Genomic DNA, 25,606 nt, shown 5'->3' with positions numbered 1-25,606 from the left:
ATTCCAAAGGAGGTCATGGTCTAATAATGAAACCATTGGAACCACATCGTCTGCAGAAAGGGACGCAACTCCACACTCTGACATTCATTGGCTGCATCCTGCGGGACACAACCTGGGCCCTGCACCACTTCCCCATCGGGAGTCAATTCAAGGTGGAACAGAACTTTCTTGAAGCCAACTGAAAGTCCTTCTCCATAGGCTTCCTGAACTGCGACTCGCATAGTATCTTCTCGTACCACTCCGGTTCCGATAAGCAAGTACTCTCATCGGCTGTTTGGTACATAAGATACTGCCATGTGACCCTCTTGACCACAGCGGTGCTCAGGTGGGGGCCAACAAGTATTCCTCTCACCCTGAGCAACTCTGGAAAGGCGTTTGTTTCACAACCCAACTGTTTTCATTCCCATTTGTCATTGCTGGTGTTTCGACCCCGGCATGTCGAGGTGAGCCGAACTGTATCTAGTTGGTTCTGCTTCACCTCCAACACTAAATACAATCCTTTTCCTTCCAGAGAGGCGACCTTCCACAACCCTAAACCTAAAGTCAGTTCGCCTAGGACAATTAGCTTTGTACCGTCAGGCAAAGAATTACATTATATTGGGCGATTCTGCGCCTCTTAATATAGCTTGAATACTATCATTCAGTGCCAATAGGCGCATTCACACTGCTAGTACTTTTCCCACAAAGGTTCATGCGAACTCTTTAGTTCGTCTCTTCTTCTTCTTCTGCTTTGGGTTTACTGGCAGGCCGCAAACCACTTCACGGCGTATACTGCCGCCCAAAGTCCCCGGAGTTGGGGAAGGCTTCAGTAGAAGCTGCTGGGAGTCCCAGCAGCTTCTACTGAAGCCTTCCGAGTAAATCGCCAGAACGCCGACCCCTCAGAGTCCTCATCTCCACCGCTCCCATGTTTTATTTTGTGTTGCCATAAGTTTAGTCTCTCTGCGTTTCTGTGCTGGGCTAATGCTAATACTAATAATGCTAATGCGAGGATAATAAAATGACGGCTTCATAAATCTTTTTGGGAGTTTTACGGGGCGTGGTTTGCCAATCCGCCCAGCCAATCAGGAATATAGCTCTTTTCTCACAAGAGAGCCGCTCGAAAGTCCCTGCTCTCTAGCAGGGACTTTCGAGCGGGTAAAAAGGTTTTGCATTAACTAATTTTAGTACCGGCTCTTTTTGGTGTGAACGCGATCATGAACTAAGTTCGCATGAACCTTTGTGGGAAAAGTACGCAGTGTGAATGCGCCTAATGTAGGAAGCAAGTGTGCTCTGCAAAGTACATCAATGAATTGGGGTATGGGTGGTGGGTGTAGCACATCTGAGTCGAGCATGAAACTAGGAGGTTGTGCTTCTGGTCAAAAACAAACCCACAATAGTTCCCGTACCTGCATCTTTACACTTGGCAGACACACCCTTTTACTCGCTAGTGAAACAGAGCACCCAGACAGCCAGCTAATGCTAACCCTAAGCTTTTCTGGCCCATTCGAGGGATCTAAAGATTGGGAGGCGACGCAGGAGAACATTATATTCATCTTAAACATACCATGGAGAAGGAGAATTTTAGAGCCATTGGATTTGACATTAAATAACTTTAAATCAACGATAAAGGAAACCGGGTTGCATTCTGGATCCTCCCATGTTTCGTGACCGTCCCCCGGATGTCTCTGTTTGTCTATGTCTTCCCATGTCTTGTGTGTAACATTCAGTACTATTTATGTTTCCTTTCTACCCATCAACCAGGTGCTTGGCGGGATTCACTGGGCACCGATGTGAACAAGCTGTGCTTAAGAAAGTCTCAGACCCAAAACGTATGTGAACCCAACTGTATTCAATCCCACATGTCATTGCTGGTGTTTCACCCCCCCCCCCCCCCCCCCCGTCATGTTTTCTCCAAGAAACTGTGGAGAAATCCATGTTTCCCCGAAATAAAGGCATTCAGTTCCAATTTTATAAGTTCAACATTCAAGCCCTCCAGAAAGGCTCGAGCACACTCTCCTGTTGAGCAGTGCGCTGAAATGTGCATGTACTTCGCATCTCATCACACCCCATCCATTCAGTTTTGATTTCTACTTCTACTCCCTGCATCAGAACCGTATCCCAATGGTCCCATGTGTCCACCATGTGACTGGTCAAGCAGGGAGGATTTGTATCAAACACACATTTTGTACATACAGGAGACCCAAGGATTCACTAGTGAGGCAGTTAGCTCCAAATCCCTAGTAGAGACATTACTGGAAGCCATCAATACTCTTTGCAATAGCCATGTTGTATGACTTGACATTTGGATGGGGTCGTACTATACTATAACACCCCTTATTTAGGATTATGTTAAAGCAAGAATAGGATTGTCCTAATACGTACATGCAAATTTCAGTTCGCTTCTCCAACAGTGATCAAACCTATAGTTTGATGGAGGAATAAAAGAGCTGTTTCTGATATAATCACCCTCAACGGAAGACCTCAATTCGATGTGCTTGTTATGAAGGTCTGAGAATATGAATCCCTCCATAGCTGGATATATCGGTCTATATACGGCCCTTTCTGTCAACACCAGTAATGACTGTTGTGGGTTTTGCACAGCTCTTGTATAAACTAACTTCGTCTCTCTTTGTCTGTTTCTTGTGTTTCCTGCTCAGGTGTCCAAATGAATTTACTGGTGATCGCTGCCAAAACTATGTAATGGCCAGCTTTTACAGTATGTCTATATCCTTTTCTATTTTTCCTTGGATTGAAGCATGCTCAGTTAACAGTGTCTGTGGACCCGTTCCTTAGACGTGTGATGTATGCAGCCCGTAATGTTTCTCATGTTCTGTGCTTTTCTCCGTTAAAGCTGCATGTGGTGTCGTAGAGATTACATTAATTGTATGTCTATTTAAAATGACTGAACAAGTTTGAGATATACATTTTAAAACTGGACGTCCCAATCCTAACTGTGGCTTGTAGGTCAATGTTACTTTGGTGAACAAGTAGGATGAACATGGTTCTTTTTTTGTTACTAGACCACATTTTTTCATCTGTTCTAACACACATGCAAACACACATACAAAATAGGACAAAGACGCAACATAGCTGAACTTGTTCTAACCTGCCACTAAGACATTCAGAGGTATCGATGCAATATTTTTCATTAAAATACAACCGCCTGAGAAGCTATTGCATGCAGACAATGACACTGGTATTGTATGTAGACCTCTTCAAATCAAAGTTCCCTCTACATTTAGCATATTTTATCTTCTTAACTTTACTTACTTTACCCTAACCCTAACCTTGGGCTGACAATGACTGAACAGCTTGACCCTAACCCCTTGAGGTGAATCTGGGTGTGTAATATGGAGGCACCAGTTTCCATGCTGTTAAATAATCTTTTGACATTACGATAACAAGTGGTTAGTTGCAGTTTTTGTTAGTTGGCGGGTTCAGTGAGTATTGGGCTGTGAGCAGAGTCCAATACAGTGTTAGTGGTAAGCAGTCTCATAGAAGACGTTCTGATATCTTGACCCTTTTTCTGCATCCACTGTCCTCAATTATTTTTTACCAGGGAAGTCTAGAATAAGATTGTTAGACATAATAGTCAAGCCAACATTATGAATCTCAAAGCGCCTTCTAGTAAGCACTTTGGAAGAACCAGATAATTGGGCACTAGTGTTGGACATTTGGTTATTGTACAAGATTAATGAAAATAGTAATGGTCGAGTCGACACAAGAAAATAATTTGTCAAGATTTGCCATGTGACGTTTGAAAGATGGTAAAATCACATCATATTTGTACCTCTTTATGAAGGAGTGCAATGTAGCTCCATTATACTGCATACCAAGGGCAAACTGCAGGATGCAATAAAGTAGAAAGCCTTTTTTCCTGACACTGAATTTAGTCATTCTGGGTCATTCCCTGCTCCCTGGCGGTGTGCTGCGGAGAGTCACGCTGCCCTCGGCATGTCCTCAGCATAGCTACACATGAACACATGTTTAATACATGCAGCTGCTGCACCTCTTCAACCATTTCAGCTTTGCAAAAGATTATTTGCTCGAGTAAATGCCACACCTTCTTATTAACCCTTTCATTCTTTCCGGTTTGGTACGATTAGAATAAAATACGTTTAAAGTGACATTGAAGAAAAAGTGCTGCACCTAATTTTAGATTTAATTAAGTCCCGTATTGGACAGTAACCTTGATAGCATTGTGTCGAAACCTCCCGTGGTAGTTTCTCAATATAAAGGCTTGTGACTGCCTTGCTATCACGATATGTTGACTGTAAAAGTAGCGCAGAAGAATTGAGAGAATGACTGTTGGAAATGTGAATGAATATAGGTTTAGAGAAATTGCCTCCCTAGCAGTCTGTGGGCCAGCTGACGTGCTCTAATTCTGCAGGGTTTTTTTAGGTCGCTACTGTCGAATACGTTCTCATAAATAAACTAGAAGGGCACTTGGAGAGTGAAGACCTCCGCCATGTGCCATGCATCTGCCAATGTTAACGACGGCACAAGATAAACTGCGCATTTGAATCTGATTAGGATCCGCTCCAAACATGTTACGGGTTCTTCTTTGGCTCGTGCTACACCCCGTCAACTATGCTTATAATAACTGTGCCCTCTGATTACACATGAGCAAATAAACCAAATCTAAAACATAAACCTCCTTGGAGGATGTTATTTATGAATGAATAGATAAATACAAACAGTAGTAAGCTTTCTTAAATTGGAAATAGAGAACAGATGGTCGATTGCCCTGAAGATTATTGGAAGTTAAATAGTAGATGGATGGATGGATGGATGGATGGATGGATGGATAGATAGATAGATAGATATATACATGTGGAAATACAAATGTCCAGTAACAAAATATAATGCAGGATTTTATATATACCGTACTTTTCGGACTATAAAGCGCACCCGCATATAAGCCGCAGCAGCTAAATTGTCCGTCGCTGTCTTGCTCTCGTTCTGTCTCTCGGTTCCACTTTGACTTTGGCGCGCTACCGTCTCGCTCTTTTCCGGCCCTCAGCTTTTCCTGCTGGAGCCCGCCGCTTAGAGGTGGCGGGCTCGGACCGGTCATAGAGCCCATAGGGTTAAAGGTGGTAATGTTACCTGTAAAATCCATAGATTTAGGAGGTTCCCTAGTGGCCGTTAGCTGTACACAAAAACTGGGGAAAAAAGTCGCGGCTTATTAGTCCGAAAAGTACGGTACATTAATTTGTTCAATATTAAATTGAATATCTTTTTTTTTTAACCAATTTACCCGACAAACAATACATACACAAGCACAGTACATTACAAACACATAGTTGCCAGACAGCGAGTATTCCACAGTTTGGAGGAAGTACATTTCTGTACGATGGACATAGACAGTGATTTATTAATGTATGGTGTGATATTGTTCACAATTAAACAAGGTTCGGACATTCAGCATTTCCAACAGTAGGTGAGCAAGGAATATCTACAATCACACTTCTGTCGAGTTATATTTCAACCATTTCGAGTAGACCATCGAACTGTGTACAGGTCATATTGAAGTCTTAACAAGAGTGGCAATCTCTCCATGTCATGAATGTCTTTAATGATCTCAATCCAGTGATCGACTGAAGGAGATTCGGCCTGTAGCCACTTACGAGTAAAAGCTTTTTTTGCCGCTACAGGAAATATTTTCAAAAGGTATTTATTACTCCCCGTCATTTATTCTGGAAGGTCACCCAAGTAGAGAACAAAAGAGAAAGGGATCTGTAAAGTCGAATATGCTCTCCAAATATCATCCCAACCAGTGACATATTTCACTTTGTTTGGATTTTATTGCCGTGTTCACAAAATGAAATAAAGTCACATTTCGATTTTCTCCTTGCACTGATGTGACCGCTGCTTCCAGAGAATGAATAGATCGTCAATGGCCCTGAAGATTATCGGAAATGAAATAATGTAGTGATGTTCGATTTGTAAGATCCGGGTCTTTGGTACGAACGAAGGGAACCGAGTCGTACTCGGTGAGAGCCGTTCTTCAGTGGTACAGGTAGACGACCTGTTTTCAGCCAAACGCGAAAACGCAGCAGCATTTGGATGCACTTCAACAAAAACATAGGCAGTGATAAAGCGGAGTGCAACTTTTGTAAAGCCAAAATATCATTTAAAGCAGGGTCAACAATTACCCATCACTAAAATAATGTGAAGGCATTTTGTCATATCGATTTTTAACCAATACACCAGTGACTGATTTCACTTTGTTTGGATTTTAATGCCGTGTTCACAAAATCTGTCCGTGAGATAAAGTCACATTTAGATTTCCTCCTTGCACCGCCTGCTGCTCCCAGAGAATCGTGCCGAGGAGGCGTGCTGCTGCTGCTGCTGCACTGCATCATGGTTTGTCCTTGACAGACAGAAACACCATCACTGCCGCAGACTGCTTGCTCTGCAGATGCAACCCCAGCCCAAAGCGGCGGAACAGCAGGGAAGTGAAGTGGCCTGTTGGCTGAGCTCCAGCACCCGGTTAATGTTTCTGATCCTCCAGCAAAAAGTGAGCGGAGGAATCTGCATCCATCTTTAGGACTCGGTCAGGCGTGATGAGGATGAGACGACAGAAATCCCCAGCTGTGGCAGCTCTGTTATAAACCGCTGCCAAATAAAATTGACTATCTATAGGCTGCTGATGTATGGAGGTTATGGTTTGCTGCTTGTAGGGTAGGGGGGATATATTATTACCAGTTATAGGGTTTGAATGACTCAACAAAATGTCTACTCTAATCTAAGCCACACAATAAGAACGTAATGATTACTTTCTGTTACCTCAATATCAATGCATAAAGAAACACAAGAGAGAATACATATTAATAAGGTGGCTTTTAAATACGTGTATCGCTGTATGTAAGCCAACAGAACAATGTGACCTTAGGAAAGAAGAAACCAAGATATTTAGGATCAAAAATGTGTTCTCATACATTTTAAGCTAGGCATGAAGAGTAGTTTACAGATGCTGTTTTAGTTTAAAAGAGGCCCTATTATGCTTTTGGGGGTTTTCCCTGAACTTATTTAGGTTTTTGTGCTTGTCTGAAAAGGCTAAAATCCTGAAGTTTCCCCCAGAGGGAGTTTCTCTAAAAGACTAAGACATCCACTGGTTACAGAATAACATTTCTGAAAGGGGACCTCTCATGCAAAATGCACTTTGTGATGTCTTTTATACATAAATATGTGTCCCCAGTGCGTCGGGGAACTCACGCAGCGTCGGAAAATAAAACCCTTTCTCTTTTCCTCCGTACCCGAATCTTTAAAAACGGGGGGTACAACGAGCGGATACAGATTTGCTGCCGATATGACGTCAAATCGGCGGCGGACCCGCAGAGAGTTGCTATCAGAAACAATGCCTGACGTGTTTTGGACGTAATCTCGTCTTTGTTTACATTAGCAAGGCTCGCTAACGCTCAGAGCTAACCTGTACTGGAGGGCAGGGGTTCCCAACCTTTGTTGTGCCAAGGACCGGCAGATACATTAAAAAAAAAAGCGCGGACCGGTTGTCAATTTTAAGCGATTTTAATATTTACTCACCAGCAGGTAGCAACAGAGGCTATTGTATGTAACAGCCTGAACAAATACGAGAACAATATGCATCCATAACAAAAAGAACCGGTGTCGTTTTTCGGAAAAACGGAAAACCAAAAAAACGACGTTATTCAGTTAACGGGAAAACAGATAAATCAACGGTTTTGTTTTGTTTGTAAGATTTACGGATAATCCAGTGATGGGAAAATGGTGTGTGTGTGTGTGTGTGTGTGTGTGTGTGTGTGTGTGTGTGTGTGTGTGTGTGTGTGTGTGTGTGTGTGTGTGTGTGTGTGTGTGTGTGTGTGTGTGTGTGTGTGTGTGTGTGTGTGTGTGTGTGTGTGTGTGTGTGTGTGTGTGTGTGTGTGTGTGTGTGTGTGTGTGTGTGTGTGTGTGTGTGTGTGTGTGTGTGTGTGTGTGTGTGTGTGTGTGTGTGTGTGTGTGTGTGTGTGTGTGTGTGTGTGTGTGTGTGTGTGTGTGTGTGTGTGTGTGTGTGTGTGTTGCCTGCAGCCATTTCATAAAGTGAAGGAGGTGTTCCTTCTCTCAAACAGCTGCGGGCAGCAGATACCGTGAGAGTCCCTGACATTAATTCAGATCAAGGCAGACTGGTGTACTCTCCTGTGTTGCCAATCCGGTGCTTAAACAAAGGCGAGGCAAGTTTATGTATATAACACTTTCAAAGTGCTTTACAAAAAAATGAAAGACATTAAGAAAATGGCATTTAAAATCAGTCATTAAAAAGAAAAGCTAATAAAATAAACATATAGCTCTACACCCCTGGCCGACATGTCCTTAAAATGAAGTCCGAGTTTAAAATATATCTCAAATAATGTATGCCATTTCCCCACATAAACATAACAGTCTGCAATCAAACGGTTGTCTGCTGTGCGCTCTTCCTACTTGGCGCACCGGTAACTTTCTCGTGCGCACGAGAGGCTGAGACCAGGCTGAGCCGCCGAATCCCTCGGAACATCATATATAAAAGCCATTTTCAACGGTTATCTGATGAAAGATTAACTAGGCTACTGGATGAAATAATATGACTGGTATCGGTGCGAACATTAAACACTTTTTGAAAAAAATATTATGATAAAATATTTTTATATATTTATAATTCTGCAAATATTACGATAAACTCACAGCTATTTCGCGGCCCTGCCGTAACACCTCCGGGGGTTGGGAACTCCTGCTGTAGAGCACATGTGTTTAAAAAGCAGGAAGTAAAAAGGAACTCACCTTGTGATAAACCTGCAAGAGAAAAAGCATTTGAGCTCCATACTGTTTCAGAAATAATCCTTGATATGGTTTAGAACAGGATGGCGTTTTATCACAGCAGAATTTAACTTTATCTCCGGTAGAATTCTGATCAGGCATTAGCTCCGCCTCCTCTTTTCTTTTCTTTTTCAAGCTAAGGACCCAAAATCTGCGTTTCTCTAACAGGGCTGCACAAGAGGGGTATGAGCAATATGAGGCATGGGTGATCTGTTTTGTATTTTAAACAAAAACTTCACAGGTATGTTTTGTATTTCTACAATATATTTGTCCAATATAGCATAAGAGGTCCACTTTAAGTACATCATTTAGCTTTGACAGCAAGTGGATGTTTTGATGATCACACACATAATCAAAGACTGATAACAGTGGAGATTGCACGCTGCATTTATTTATCGAGGCTTGAATTGAGATGCTGCCATTAAGAGTCCACGTTCAATAGAAAAAGGGATGGAGCACCGGTTCTGATCCAGCCGTCTTTGTGCAGCGTTCACATCTCACACACTGATCGATGGGCATCTCTGTTCAGCTGCATAATCTCTGTCATTCCGTCTCATCAGTTCTGTGAGGAAGCTGCTTGTGGCTGAAATGTGCTGTGTAATGCAGAGGATATCTTACTGTACTGTGTATGCCAGCAGTATTCTGTCAGTAAGGGAAGACAGTTCTTGTATCATCATTATGTAATACGTGACTAGTCTGAACTCACACATACCCTAACCCTCTGAAAACAGTGACTGCAGCTGGCATTTCAAATCCACCTTTCCTTTAAGAAGGATTGAACGTCTACCTCCACTTAAAGGTGGGGTAGGTAAGTTTCAGAAACTGGCTCGAGTGCACTAATATTTGAAAGTACACAGATGAAAAGAATCCGCCCCTTCCTTCAGACTTCCTCACAGAGCACCTCCTCCAACACACATGAACGCGGCGCAATGCACGCCCAATTACGGCACGCCCAATGAGGGCACGAGATACATTTGTGCGTGCACGAGATGGAAGGCTTGGCTAAACGGATTGGTCGTGCTTTTTACAGTATCACGGCTTCCACAGATGACATTTTTTTATGGATTTTTTGTCCAAGCACTTCAGATTTTCATTGCTATCGGGATGTTAAGAGCATTCCATCCATCCATCCATCTTCTCTCGCTTATCCGTGGTCGGGTCGCGGGGGTATCAGTTCCAGCAGAGAGCCCCAAACTTCCTTTTCCCTGGCGACATCAACCAGCTCTGACTGGGGGGTCCCAAGGCGCTCCCAGGCCAGCGAAGAGATATAATCCCTCCACCTGGTCCTAGGTCTACCCCTCGGTCTCCTCCCAGCTGGACGTGCCTGGAACACCTCCCTAGGGAGGCGCCCAGGTGGCATCCTAACTAGGTGCCCGAACCACCTCAACTGGCTCCTTTCGACGCGAAGGAGGAGCGGCTCAACTCCGAGTCCCTCCCTGATGACCAAACTTCTCACCTTATCTCTAAGGGAGACACCAGCCACCCGGCAGAGGAAACCCATCTCGGCCGCTTGTATCCGCGATCTCGTTCTTTCGGTCATGTTAAGAGCATTCCATGGAATATAACAAAAAGTGTATCTCGAGCCGGTTTCTGTAACCTACCCCACCTTTAATATAACGTTGTTTTCACATTACAAACTCTGTGTGTGTGTGTGTGTGTGTGTGTGTGTGTGTGTGTGTGTGTGTGTGTGTGTGTGTGTGTGTGTGTGTGTGTGTGTGTGTGTGTGTGTGTGTGTGTGTGTGTGTGTGTGTGTGTGTGTGCGGTGTGTGTGTGTGTGTGTGTGTGTGTGTGTGTGTGTGTGTGTGTGTGTGTGTGTGTGTGTGTGTGTGTGTGTGTGTGTGTGTGTGTGTGTGTGTGTGTGTGTGTGTGTGTGTGTGTGTGTGTGTGTGTGTGTGTGTGTGTGTGTGTGTGTGTGTGTGTGGTTTTCTTGCACTAACTTTTGGTGTTTTTTTCACAGCTGCCGGCTCCACCACCACGACAGCAAAGACCTCCAGTCATGTGACCCGCTGCAGTGACAAGCAGAGGAACTACTGTGTGAACGGAGGGGAGTGCTTCACCCTTGAGATCCTGCCCGGCAGCACAAAGTTTCTTTGCAGGTACGACAAGGACATTGAATATGTTTGAAGCATCTGCTGTGATTTATGATACCTGCTCTAACGAAAACAGAATGTAGCTTTGGAGAAAGGTGTTGGGAAACCTACATATATTTAACTTTCAACATAAACAAATATGATGGAAACAACATTTTATTATACATAAACAATTTAACATAAGAAGTAAGATACATTAGTAGTATAAAACGAGTTAATTGGTTTATTATTTCTTGATTCTTATTGAAATAATTTTTGAGCAATACAGCAAAGATGGCTGAGTAACAACCAGTGACATCCTTCCAACACCCTTCATGTGTCTGAACACGCACATAGCTTAGCTTAGCTTAGCTTATCAAGCCACCTGCTCCAAATAAATAGCGGGTAGGAGTTATTTGCTACTGCTGGGTTCAAACTAAAAGGCAAACTATTACAGAACATGGTTGTAATGTTGCAATACTTTCAGAGATGCTGTACTCTGAAACACAATTCTAGCTATATCGTACACATTGCACCTTAAATTAAAATCCCTTTAACATAGCAGTTAGTACCTGTCCCTCTCTCTCATGTGCAGAGTATATTCCATGCAAAAGACGTACGACATTATAGGTCTATAACTTCTGTTGGTTGTTTTATGAGGCTGGCACACAGACATCCAAATAGTCCAAAGATAAATATTTAGGCAAACCTAGAGGCTACCCAAAAAAGTGTGATTTGGTTCGGACCAGTGGAAATTCTGTGTGTTGAATGCAAATCTCCACAAAAGCCTTTTTGATTCACTATTAAAAACTGTATTCACGATTCTTTGGAAAGTAAATGTCAGAACATTATTTACAAATTATTTTCAGTTACTTGTAAATCCCTTTTAAGTTTGAAATGTGTTCATGTATTTGGAAATATTTGCAAAACTCTTTTGAGTTGAGCAATATGTTGCATTTGTGGAAGGGGTTTTCCAATGTACAGATTTCAGATTTCCACATGGAAACACACAATGGAGTGATTCCAAAAGGAGGTCATGGTCTAATAATGAAACCATTGGAACCACATCGTCTGCAGAAAGGGACGCAACTCCACACTCTGACATCATTGGCTGCATCCTGCGGGACACAACCTGGGCCCTGCACCACTTCCCCATCGGGAGTCAATTCAAGGTGGAACAGAACTTTCTTGAAGCCAACTGAAAGTCCTTCTCCATAGGCTTCCTGAACTGCGACTCGCATAGTATCTTCTCGTACCACTCCGGTTCCGATAAGCAAGTACTCTCATCGGCTGTTTGGTACATAAGATACTGCCATGTGACCCTCTTGACCACAGCGGTGCTCAGGTGGGGGCCAACAAGTATTCCTCTCACCCTGAGCAACTCTGGAAAGGCGTTTGTTTCACAACCCAACTGTTTTCATTCCCATTTGTCATTGCTGGTGTTTCGACCCCGGCATGTCGAGGTGAGCCGAACTGTATCTAGTTGGTTCTGCTTCACCTCCAACACTAAATACAATCCTTTTCCTTCCAGAGAGGCGACCTTCCACAACCCTAAACCTAAAGTCAGTTCGCCTAGGACAATTAGCTTTGTACCGTCAGGCAAGAATTACATTATATTGGGCGATTCTGCGCCTCTTAATATAGCTTGAATACTATCATTCAGTGCCAATAGGCGCATTCACACTGCAGTACTTTTCCCACAAAGGTTCATGCGAACTCTTTAGTTCGTCTCTTCTTCTTCTTCTGCTTTGGGTTTACTGGCAGGCCGCAAACCACTTCACGGCGTATACTGCCGCCCAAAGTCCCCGGAGTTGGGGAAGGCTTCAGTAGAAGCTGCTGGGAGTCCCAGCAGCTTCTACTGAAGCCTTCCGAGTAAATCGCCAGAACGCCGACACCTCAGAGTCCTCATCTCCACCGCTCCCATGTTTTATTTTGTGTTGCCATAAGTTAGTCTCTCTGCGTTTCTGTGCTGGGCTAATGCTAATACTAATAATGCTAATGCGAGGATAATAAAATGACGGCTTCATAAATCTTTTTGGGAGTTTTACGGGGCGTGGTTTGCAATCCGCCCAGCCAATCAGGAATATAGCTCTTTTCTCACAAGAGAGCCGCTCGAAAGTCCCTGCTCTCTAGCAGGGACTTTCGAGCGGGTAAAAAGGTTTGCATTAACTAATTTTAGTACCGGCTCTTTTTGGTGTGAACGCGATCATGAACTAAGTTCGCATGAACCTTTGTGGGAAAAGTACCGCAGTGTGAATGCGCCTAATGTAGGAAGCAAGTGTGCTCTGCAAAGTACATCAATGAATTGGGGTCTGGGTGGTGGGTGTAGCACATCTGAGTCGAGCATGAAACTAGGAGGTTGTGTCTGGTCAAAAACAAACCCACAATAGTTCCCGTTACCTGCATCTTTACACTTGGCAGACACACCCTTTTACTCGCTAGTGAAACAGAGCACCCAGACAGCCAGCTAATGCTAACCCTAAGCTTTTCTGGCCCATTCGAGGGATCTAAAGATTGGGAGGCGACGCAGGAGACATTATTATTCATCTTAAACATACCATGGAGAAGGAGAATTTTAGAGCCATTGGATTTGACATTAAATAACTTTAAATCAACGATAAAGGAAACCGGGTTGCATTCTGGATCCTCCCATGTTTCGTGACCGTCCCCCGGATGTCTCTGTTTGTCTATGTCTTCCCATGTCTTGTGTGTAACATTCAGTACTATTTATGTTTCCTTTCTACCCATCAACCAGGTGCTTGGCGGGATTCACTGGGCACCGATGTGAACAAGCTGTGCTTAAGAAAGTCTCAGACCCAAAACGTATGTGAACCCAACTGTATTCAATCCCACATGTCATTGCTGGTGTTTCACCCCCCCCCCCCCCCCCCCCCGTCATGTTTTCTCCAAGAAACTGTGGAGAAATCCATGTTTCCCCGAAATAAAGGCATTCAGTTCCAATTTTATAAGTTCAACATTCAAGCCCTCCAGAAAGGCTCGAGCACACTCTCCTGTTGAGCAGTGCGCTGAAATGTGCATGTACTTCGCATCTCATCACACCCCATCCATTCAGTTTTGATTTCTACTTCTACTCCCTGCATCAGAACCGTATCCCAATGGTCCCATGTGTCCACCATGTGACTGGTCAAGCAGGGAGGATTTGTATCAAACACACATTTTGTACATACAGGAGACCCAAGGATTCACTAGTGAGGCAGTTAGCTCCAAATCCCTAGTAGAGACATTACTGGAAGCCATCAATACTCTTTGCAATAGCCATGTTGTATGACTTGACATTTGGATGGGGTCGTACTATACTATAACACCCCTTATTTAGGATTATGTTAAAGCAAGAATAGGATTGTCCTAATACGTACATGCAAATTTCAGTTCGCTTCTCCAACAGTGATCAAACCTATAGTTTGATGGAGGAATAAAAGAGCTGTTTCTGATATAATCACCCTCAACGGAAGACCTCAATTCGATGTGCTTGTGTATGAAGGTCTGAGAATATGAATCCCTCCATAGCTGGATATATCGGTCTATATACGGCCCTTTCTGTCAACACCAGTAATGACTGTTGTGGGTTTTGCACAGCTCTTGTATAAACTAACTTCGTCTCTCTTTGTCTGTTTCTTGTGTTTCCTGCTCAGGTGTCCAAATGAATTTACTGGTGATCGCTGCCAAAACTATGTAATGGCCAGCTTTTACAGTATGTCTATATCCTTTTTCTATTTTTCCTTGGATTGAAGCATGCTCAGTTAACAGTGTCTGTGGACCCGTTCCTTAGACGTGTGATGTATGCAGCCCGTAATGTTTCTCATGTTCTGTGCTTTTCTCCGTTAAAGCTGCATGTGGTGTCGTAGAGATTACATTAATTGTATGTCTATTTAAAATGACTGAACAAGTTTGAGATATACATTTTAAAACTGGACGTCCCAATCCTAACTGTGGCTTGTAGGTCAATGTTACTTTGGTGAACAAGTAGGATGAACATGGTTCTTTTTTTGTTACTAGACCACATTTTTTCATCTGTTCTAACACACATGCAAACACACATACAAAATAGGACAAAGACGCAACATAGCTGAACTTGTTCTAACCTGCCACTAAGACATTCAGAGGTATCGATGCAATATTTTTCATTAAAATACAACCGCCTGAGAAGCTATTGCATGCAGACAATGACACTGGTATTGTATGTAGACCTCTTCAAATCAAAGTTCCCTCTACATTTAGCATATTTTATCTTCTTAACTTTACTTACTTTACCCTAACCCTAACCTTGGGCTGACAATGACTGAACAGCTTGACCCTAACCCCTTGAGGTGAATCTGGGTGTGTAATATGGAGGCACCAGTTTCCATGCTGTTAAATAATCTTTTGACATTACGATAACAAGTGGTTAGTTGCAGTTTTTGTTAGTTGGCGGGTTCAGTGAGTATTGGGCTGTGAGCAGAGTCCAATACAGTGTTAGTGGTAAGCAGTCTCATAGAAGACGTTCTGATATCTTGACCCTTTTTCTGCATCCACTGTCCTCAATTATTTTTTACCAGGGAAGTCTAGAATAAGATTGTTAGACATAATAGTCAAGCCAACATTATGAATCTCAAAGCGCCTTCTAGTAAGCACTTTGGAAGAACCAGATAATTGGGTTTTACTTTAAGTGTTATGTTGAATAATTTCGCCTTGTTTGGTGTTGTGTGGTCTCTTTGTCCACGTGTACTTTTAGGATGCATGTGTCCCATTGCACAATCCCCAAAAAGAGCAATATGTTCATGTGAAAAGCTGTAGAAAGTACAGTCGATGCTATAAATCCCCCATTTCTCCTCCAGGCCCTAACATCAAATGCCTACTTGTTGGAGCGACAGTCTTAGCAAAGAATGGATTTTATGTAGCACAGTTGGTGATGCCACACAGAGCTATGGTTGTTATATAAAGTCTGTTTCATCAACTAATGACACAATTATTGTCTGTTGCAATAACCAACACAACACAGAATGCAATTGGTAATGTGTATGAAGCCGGTAAGGTAGGGAAAATAGGCACGATAGCCCTCCAGTGGATCCAACAGAGTAGTCTGTGGCAAGGCTAAGCACAGGATAAAGCAACAATACATCCTGTGGAAATTAGGTAGCAAATATAGATGAGAATACTAACTAAAATCGATATGGCCAATGGCAGGCGTGTAGCTGCAGTCTGCATCCAGCGAATCAGAATATGATCCTGCTGGAGACATAGATATTGACCTTTGGGCTTGCTGTCAGGTTTGTGGGAGGCAGGACCTTTAAAAGCAGGTCAGAAATTGGCATATTGGCTTAGGTTTATCTCCAGTTGGCACTTAGAATCGCTTCGACCTTTGTCCTGCTAGGATGTTCCTTGACCCCGGGGTTAAGTCAACAGGAAAAGTAGGGGAGGTTTGCTAAATTCTCTAGGGGGGCCTGTGGGTCTGATTACTACAGATGGTCTTCTTATGTTGGTTCAGGAGATGTACTTACATTACACATGTTGATGGTGTATGGCTCTACTGCGGTTGAATGCACTTCCTCTTTGGACGAAATGCTTTTTATTGTCCCACAGATAGTAGATGGATGATGGGAAATCAGGTTAACGTGTCTTTTGTGGATCTGGAAAAGTCCTTTCCTTAATACAAGCGTTACAGTTAATGTATTACCTGTGCGATCCAAACAAGAACTGCATTTCAGTTTGCAATCTAAGCAATGTAGCTCCCAACTTTTTTGGCGTTGAATAGCGAGGCACATACCACGAGCTGTAAGGAACACCTTGGAGAAGTCTGAATAATGGGGATGTTTAGGTGTTTCGAGCTGCTTAATGTTTAAGATTTGAGCTGCTAAATGTTTATTCTAAGTATTTCTACAGTGTACATTGTGTGTATAATGACTGTGTAACCCTGATCCCTCGAGCTAAATGTCATCTCTTTTACCTTCACACCACATTTGTGAAAAACTTCAAACCATTCAAATCTGAAAAATCAAATTTTCTTTTTTTTTGTCACCTTTCCGCACTGACAGAACATCTTGGGATTGATTTTATGGGTATGGATTATTCCTTCCTCCTAGTTTGCAGATGTAAGCTTAACCCCCTCTACTCAAGCTAGTTTCTCTTGAAGGGGTCATACAGCCTTGACCATCAGCACAAATAGGATACCACATATTAGAGCAATCAAAAAACGTCTGACAAAGCACCGTGATGCATCTGCAAGCTATCATTCGGATGTAAAAAAACATGCGATTCAGTGAAACGGTCCAATGACTGCTGATGTATTTGAGTACAAGATGCCGAAGAGGCTGTACATTTCTGACGCTGTATGTCCAAACCCCTTCAGCTCCCCCTCCTGCATTTTCTGTTGCAACTAGTGTTCAGCATGAGACAATAGAGCAGCAACACTGTCCTCCTACCTCCATCCATCTCTTTCCATCTGCCTTCCTGTTTCCACCTCCACCACGTGTGTGTCCTACTGTTCCCTACAGCCCCTCTTCATTATAGCAGCTTTGTAGTCTCATCACACTAAGGCCAGAGTCCTCTTATATCTGCTGAATGGTTTAAACATATCTCTGAAACACTGATATTCTATAAGTGAGCATTTCGTTATGAGATTACACAAGTACATGTAAAATAAATAGGCTATATGTGTACAATGTGTGTGTCATGTACCTTAATATTATACTGCTAATATACAGTTGGAAGACCGGCACAATTGTTAATTAATTCTGCAGGTGTTGGCAGGCTTAGAGCTTGATGAACAATGTAAGACAATTCTAGAATAAATACAAGTAAAGGGAAACAGGCCAATGGATGGGAGTTCTCTCAGTTATAGATATTTCAACTTCTTGAGTGGTCATCCAAGAAATTATGTTTAAGGTTTATGAAATACAGAAAAGAAAAAACCATTGTTGAAAGCTGGACCAAATGTACTCAGGCTAAATCAGGACAATGCATTGGTTGGGCTTATATTTGTATATTAAAGGGACACAGCTTTCGGAACAGTTGGATAATGTTTTCTATAAGATATAAGAACTATCAAGACTAGGAAATAACCCTGATGACATCCCTATGAAGTCAGGTGTGTTGAGATGCATTATGGGAAGAGTAGGATCCAGTGTTCTTGGGGCTCGGACTGAGACTTATGATATCTAGGCCTCCGCTGCTTCAAATTTGACCCTCAAAACCGTCTCTCCCTTAGTGCCCTGCAATACTAAATCACTTGCACTTTAAATAGATAAACTGTCAATGCTTTGTCCATCAGACAGATTTATTCTGAAGTAGCTGTCATTCATAAATACCATGTTTGGCTGCTTTGAAAGGTTATTGAATGACTGCCACTCTGCCCAGCTCCAGTCCTGTCAATAATAATAGCAAATAACTCCAAAAACAACGATTCGTTTGGACCGTTGTTTTCTATTTGATCCTTTTAGTTTGGGGTTATGGCTGGAAGGGTGTGTGTGTGTGTGTGTGTGTGTGTGTGTGTTGTACACCTGCAGTTTTAAGATTTGGACTTTCCTCTTTTTCAGAAACGGAGGAGCTGTATCAGAAACGCATTATAACAATAACAGGGATCTGCATTGCACTCCTAGTCGTTGGAATCATGTGTGTGGTTGCCTACTGCAAAACAAAGTAATTCATGTCACATTTTCATTTTTTCACTAATGAATTATGCTGCATTCACACGGATTCAGGCAGGCGGTCTACACTTTTTACATTGCATAGGAAAAACCAAATAAATCAGAAACAAAGGAAATGTTGTTATGGTTATAATTGCAGTATAGAAATTAAATACTTGTGTGTCTATTGTTTATTTAATTATTCTTGTAATAACCCGGTAGGATTTCAAGCTCTGATCATATATTAGTGTTGTACCACTCAAATTATTTTCTTGTCCAGTTTTGTGAGAGTTATGTACGTTTTGTTATCTTCAAAAAGGACAAATTATCTGTTCTCTTTGGGCAGCAACAGAGTGGTGCAGTCCTGAAACCCGGAAAATACTTAGTATTTTACCACTTCTGGTTCCCTTGTCTCGAAGCCAATGGTTTACTGAACGTGTTTTTGGTTAGATCCCTGAAATAAGATCTGTGGTTAACAAAAGCTGAAGAAATGTTCCCAGTAAAAACAGCATTTGCTAACGTGTGACTAAATAAACTACTAAACGTCATCATGCTGAACATTAGCCACTTTTAGCTTAGCGTTGATACAGTTTGTTTATAGCCTAATGTTAGCTTTATATTTCTGCCAATTCAATTTATGCTACAAAAGTTAGCCAAACATTAGCCGCCATTAGCTTAGCGATGTAGCCTACATGTAATGCGCAACCGTGATGTTGTTCGGTATTAGCCTAGCATTAGCTTTTTAGTTAGCATTTACACTTCGAAAACATCCCAAAGTGGGGTTCATATGTGGAGATTATCTTTAATCTATTTGTGTCGAAGGAGCCTTTGAGATGCTGTCTTCCGGGTCTACCTACTAAAATATGTCATCACTGCACCACTCTGTGCCGACTAGCTATTCCTTAGCTCATTTTACTGTCCTCTGCTCGTCCACTAAACATAATATCCTGTTTGCTGTCTACCAACCGCCTGAATCCCTGTAAATGAAGCATTAAAGGCACACTTTATGATTTTATTATTGGCCCAACAATCGACGAATCTCCTTAACTAAACTGCTTTACAACCCCCTTTGTTTTTTTACAATCAGGAAGGGGAGGAAGGAGCTCCACGACCGTGTGAGGCAGAGTCTGAGGAAAAAGAGAAACAACAATAGCAATAAAGGTGTCGACCCCAACATGGCAAGTTCAGCCAGAGGAGGTCCGACTTCTAACTTGCCTCTTCGGGATTTGCAGCTCATCAATGTAGGCTTTTATTTGTTGGTTTCAAGAGAAAAAGGACTGTGAAATCTGTCAATGCACGCCACCTGACAATCTGTTTTCTTCTCCTTTTGATAGCAAAGTAAAGGGAAGACTGCGCAGCATGCAGCCGAGGGGGAAACAGAAACTACCTTCTCCACAAGCCAAAACGCTTTATCTGCGCATGAACCCACCACATTCACCAACATCTCTAGCCAAAGGTAAGGCAGAATTATCAATATATCGTCCGTTTTGATAGATGTAATATTAGGTGTTATCTAGGCGACACATGGAAAAGCCACACACCCCGGTTCCAGGCAGTTTCCATGCTTCATTTTGCGATTTATTTCCCTGATGCACCACTGTTTTGGACATGTCTCTGGTGGTAAAAACAACTGGAAATATGGCTTTACAAATAGAAAGTGAATATCCGTAATCTCTTAGAAGTAATGGCAATACAATTTAAAATAGTTGATCATCTCCTGGAGTGAATGAGAGCTTAGTAGGCATAGAGTGGCGAAGTCCCCCCTTCCCGTGGACCTCCATGGGACCTTATTTCGAAAAAAGTATGTATTGAAGTCAATGGCGAGAGAAAGGTTATCTTTCGATCCCGTTTGAATTGTGCCACGAATTACACATATGATGTTTGTCAATTTAAAAGATAATTTTTCAATTAAAAAAAATTAAAATAACGGCTCAATGAACTACATCTCCCATCTCGCACCACACACCAAGACGGCCGTCACGTTGGAACATTTCACCTCTTTCTTTCACACACACACACACACACACACACACACACACACACACACACACACACACACACACACACACACACACACACACACACACACACACACACACACACACACACACACACACACACACACACACACACACACACACGGGGAGTGAGTCGGTTCCTGAGAGCCAGCATGCGGGACCGGGACTCTGGGATTTGTAGTCTTTCTAGTTGCGTAATTTTCATTGTCTCATATTTCAACAGTTTTACGACAAACTGTGACTTTTTTGAGATGGAAATTATTTTTTATGATTGACAAACATCATATGTGTAATTTGTGGCACAATTCAAACGGGATCGAAAGATAATCTTTCTCTCTCCATTGACTTCAATACATACTTTTCTGAAATAAGGTCCCATGGGTCGGAAGTAGATGGGCGGGACTTCGCCTCTCTATTGTTGGTGGTTGGATTTCTAACAAAATATTGCAAATATTGATGTTCAACTTCGCCTACAATGATTTATGCTGTACAAGAAATAGTATTATGACACAAACGGCAACAATTAAAAACACATACAAGTAAGATAAGTGTGAATGTTTACTGGTGAACCTATTTCTCTTCAATATATTGTATTGAGGTGTTTATGTCATGTGTGTCAGATGTGTGCTACAGAAACTGAATGCTTGATGCACCTGTAGAGTAGCTCTGAGACTTTGTCCTCGACTCGCAACGGTTCCTGTGAGGCTACACTTATTAAAAATAAGTATTTACTGGTCAATTCAGATGTAAATTGTAGTTGGTTGGGCACTGTGACATCTGAGCTGCAGTGAAGGATGCTGGGAAAATGTCTGTCATGCTCCTGATTGATACTTACAGAAAACTGTGGTTCAACAATAACACAGAAACAATATCAGTACACAGAGGGAGGAAGCATTAAGCAATAGAGTGCCACAGTGACGCGTCCTAAGTAAGTTAGTATTTTACCACTTCTGGTTCCTCGCCAGGAAGCAACGGGATCTCTCCTTAGGATGTTGGGAAATGGCTGGAACTAAGGGCGACTAGATTTATGATTATAAAAGTAGGATAGACATGTGGAGATTATCCGGCTGAACAAAACGTGATCCGTCTCTTAAATGTGTCTCAACCACAGACCTGAGTTCCAGCTATTTTCTAAAATCCTATGGAGAAATTGCATTGCGTTTCGACGAAGGAACCGGAAGGAGTTTACTTCCGGGTTTTGGGACGCGTCACTGTGGCACTCTATACAGCTGCTTAAATAAATAATACCAGATCCTATTTCCCTATAACTTCACATAGATGGTAAACGACTAATTAGCAGATCACTTGTATTCAAGAAAAATACACAAAACTCTGCCAGTGTCGACATAATGACCATGATCAGAGGGACATTTAACAGATAAGCATAACGATTACAAACATTCGCATCAGGCCGGCAGACTTCATGCTATCACACACTTGTTGGAAGGCCAAAATGTCAAATGTATTAATATCCTGCACATACATCAAGCGAGATCTCTTCTGTCTCTTATTAGCTGAGGCGGTCGAAAAATAGTACAGTATACGCCGATTTGGTTAAGGTCACCCTGACATCAGCTGAGTTTTGCTTTGGAAAGGAAAATGACATTGAACCGTTTTCAGACTCAGATTCAAAGATTCAAGATTCAAATGTTTCATTGTCATATGCAGATAGGCTACAGTGTGGAAATGGCAATGAAAATGTTATGTCCCGAGCTCCTCCAGTCTATACATAAATAGAATATGATACAAGAACAGAATTTAAGATTACATATGGTACAGTCAAATAAAATCCGGTTTATTACGGTAATAACTATTTAGATAAATAAGTAAATTGCAAGATGACAAACAGATGAGAGCTTCTGGAGGCACTTAACACAGCTCAGGTGTTCAGCAGTCTTCTGGCCTGTGGGATGGAACTGTCCCTGAGTGTGGTGGTGTTGGTCCGGATGCTGCGGTACCGCCTGCCAGGAAAGCTTAGTTCTGTCACAGCAACACTCCGATGAGACGTTTGCTCCAACATTGCTTCAAAGTGCACAGAACGGTTTAGTTTATTTGTGTATAGTGTCGAGGACAGTCCCCATTGATCAACTGTCACAAAAAACAGTAAATGGGGCAGCTTTAGCCAACATTGTTAATTTCCAGCTGTTGTCCCCGTGCAGATGTGAATAGACACCTTTTTTAAAATCACAATATATCAACAGCGTTAGTTATGAAGGATGGATGAAAGACAAGTAGATGGAGGCGATGGAATCACCTCTTACCATCGCTTATAGGCATAGTTCATTTCTAACTGAAACATAAATGTTACTTTTTATGATTGAATAGGATAACCATGCCGTCTCACCTATGGATGCATTAAAAACAAAATCATATCAAAAGCCTTTTGGGACCCATTTCTTGATTTCCACATTTTGAATTAGATACTTATGATATAAAATCTGCTGCGTCACTTTGAAATCATGCCGACTGTGAGCAAACTTGAAAATAAAATACGGTTAAAGGCTCGGCTACACAAATCTGACCCACAATATATTAATGTCATGGTCGAAAAGGCGTAGTTCATTTCTAACTGAAACATAAATGTTACTTTGTATGATTGAATAGGATAACCATGCCGTCTCACCTATGGATGCATTTAAAACAAAATCATATCAAAAGCCTTTTGGGTCCCATTTCTCGATTTCCACATTTTGAATTAGATACTTATGATATCAAATCTGCTGCGTCACTTTGAATTCATGCAGACAAACTTGAAGATAAAACACGAAAGTGAAAGGCTCGGCTACACAAACCTGACCCACAATATATTAATGTCGTGGTCTGAAGGCCTGTCTGAAAGCAGTCTCCATGTAAACGTCCCCTCTGTCTCCCCAGCTGGAGTAATGACTGGAGCAACAGTGTTCAGTCTGACACCGAGTCTGTCTCGGTGATGTCATTGGCGGAGACTAGCCAGCGAGCGCAGGGCACCCGGGGGCGTCTGTATGCCACCGCTGGCGGCAGAGACTTAAGTGCTCCTCCAAAGAAGGGGCAAGACAGACCAAACTCCGACAGGGACTTGCCTTAATGACGAGGTAATTGGTTAATACATTCTAACTCTGCGCCACAAACAGGAAACCAAGAGGCACATCAAACATAGAGATAAGCAGTGGTGGGAGAAGTACTCAGATCTTGTACTTGAGTACAAGTAGAAGTACTCAGATCTTGTACTTGAGTAAAAGTAGAAATACTCAGATATTGTACTTGAGTAAAAGTAGAAGTACTCAGATATTGTACTTGAGTAGAAGTACTCAGATGTTGTACTTGAGTAAAAGTAGAAGTACTCAGATCTTGTACTTGAGTAAAAGTAGAAGTACTCAGGTATTGTACTTGAGTAAAAGTAGAAGTACTCAGTTCTTTTACTTGAGTAAAAGTAGAAGAACTCAGACCTTGTACTTGAGTAAAAGTAGAAGTACTCAGATCTTGTACTTGAGTAAAAGTAGAAGTACTCAGATCTTGTACTTGAGTAAAAGTAGAAGAACTCAGACCTTGTACTTGAGTAAAAGTAGAAGTACTCAGATCTTGTGCTTGAGTAAAAGTAGAAGTACTCAGACCTTGTACTTGAGTAAAAGTAGAAGTACTCAGATCTTGTACTTGAGTAAAAGCAGAAGTACTCAGATCTTGTACTTGAGTAAAAGTAGAAGTACTCAGATCTTGTACTTGAGTAAAAGTAGAAGTACTCAGATCTTGTACTTGAGTAAAAGTAGAAGTACTCAGATCTTGTACTTGAGTACAAGTAGAGGTGCCAGAGTGTAGGAATACTCTGTCACAGTAAAAGTCCTGCATTCAAAATGTTCCTCAAGTGAAAGTAGAAAAGTATTATCATCAAAATATAGTGAAAGTAGCGACAGTAAAAGTAGTCGTTGTGCAGATTGGTCCATTTCAGAATAATATATATGATATGTTTTATAATGATTGATCATGAAAGTGTTCTCAAAGCTGGTGAAGGTGCAGCTAGTCTGAAGTACTTTGTAGACTGCAGGGTAGCTGGTGGATTTACTCCAGGTGGAACTAAAGTCTGATTCAACACTTGATTATATTTCACATCATTCATCCAGATCTGTGAAGTAACTAAAGGGATTAAATACATGTAGTGGGGTAGAAGTACACCATTTACCTCTGAAGAGTAGTTGAGTAGCATAACATGGAAATACTCAAGTGAAGTACAAGTATCTCAAAATTGGACTTAAGTAGAGTACTTGAGTAAATGTACTTAGTTACTTCCCACCTCTGGAGACAACAAGACGCATTCAGAAGGAACACATGCATCAAATATAAATAAAGTAGCCTAGTATACACGGTTAATCCACTAAAAACACATTTAACCCTTGTGTTGAACTTTTGCCTTCCCGATTGGTCTATTTATAGTTTAAATAATCACCAAACCTTTTAAAGCAACTTTATTCTTACTTATTGCCACAAGTTGTACTCCTTTTTTGGAAATGTACGATACGATACGATAATACCGTATTGGTCAGATCAAGTCTGAAATTTGACTTGCATCACATGGTATGGTCAAAAAACCTCATTTACACAAAATCTAATTTCTGAGTTAAAAAAGGAAATAATTATGAATAATTTTACTAAATTGACCCCAGATGCTATAGATTTGAATAATACCCCAAAACATGTTGTTTTTCTGGCACTATAACATCAAATAAGCCTTTATCCCGACATAGGAACACTTGGGAACGTGTCAGGTTTGACCCAAGGACAACAGGAAGGTAATAGTATACAGTACCACTGTGTCATAATAATAAATAATTCCTTACATTTATTATAGCGCTTTTTCAATGACTCAAAGCGCTTTACATATACACACATTACACATATATCATACATGCAATGGTCAGAAACTGTGGACAATACCCACAGAAGCAAGTTCAGGTGAAGTGTCTTTCCCAAGGACACACCGGCTTTACAGACGCAGCAGCGGCGGGTTTCACCCCTTGATCTGATGATCTGATGCACAGACCACTGCGCCACACGTCCCAATGTCATGGCTCACAATACACCGTCCGACTCAACCGGGGCCGACACATTGTGAGGAATTAATCATGCATTGAAAAATAAT

General features: G+C 41.8%; 1 protein-coding gene across 1 annotated transcript in view; it reads left to right on the top strand.

The window, feature by feature from the left end:
- Window positions 1-25,606, top strand: part of nrg1 (neuregulin 1) — a 54,559-nt gene that overhangs the window by 16,929 nt on the left and 12,024 nt on the right. Inside the window, exons 3-9 of the mRNA XM_034096413.1 lie at window positions 1,741-1,808; window positions 4,348-4,352; window positions 18,397-18,491; window positions 19,566-19,719; window positions 19,813-19,934; window positions 23,371-23,471; window positions 23,519-23,567. Of these exons, the coding sequence (XP_033952304.1) occupies window positions 1,741-1,808; window positions 4,348-4,352; window positions 18,397-18,491; window positions 19,566-19,719; window positions 19,813-19,934; window positions 23,371-23,471; window positions 23,519-23,567 (594 nt within the window). The remainder of the gene's footprint in view (window positions 1-1,740; window positions 1,809-4,347; window positions 4,353-18,396; window positions 18,492-19,565; window positions 19,720-19,812; window positions 19,935-23,370; window positions 23,472-23,518; window positions 23,568-25,606) is intronic.

The sequence above is a fragment of the Pseudochaenichthys georgianus genome, chromosome 12 (genome assembly GCF_902827115.2).
Source record: "Pseudochaenichthys georgianus chromosome 12, fPseGeo1.2, whole genome shotgun sequence".
Lineage (NCBI taxonomy): Eukaryota > Metazoa > Chordata > Actinopteri > Perciformes > Channichthyidae > Pseudochaenichthys > Pseudochaenichthys georgianus.
Note: the sequence above shows the minus strand (reverse complement) of the source record. Positions and strands in the feature narration are given on the sequence as shown.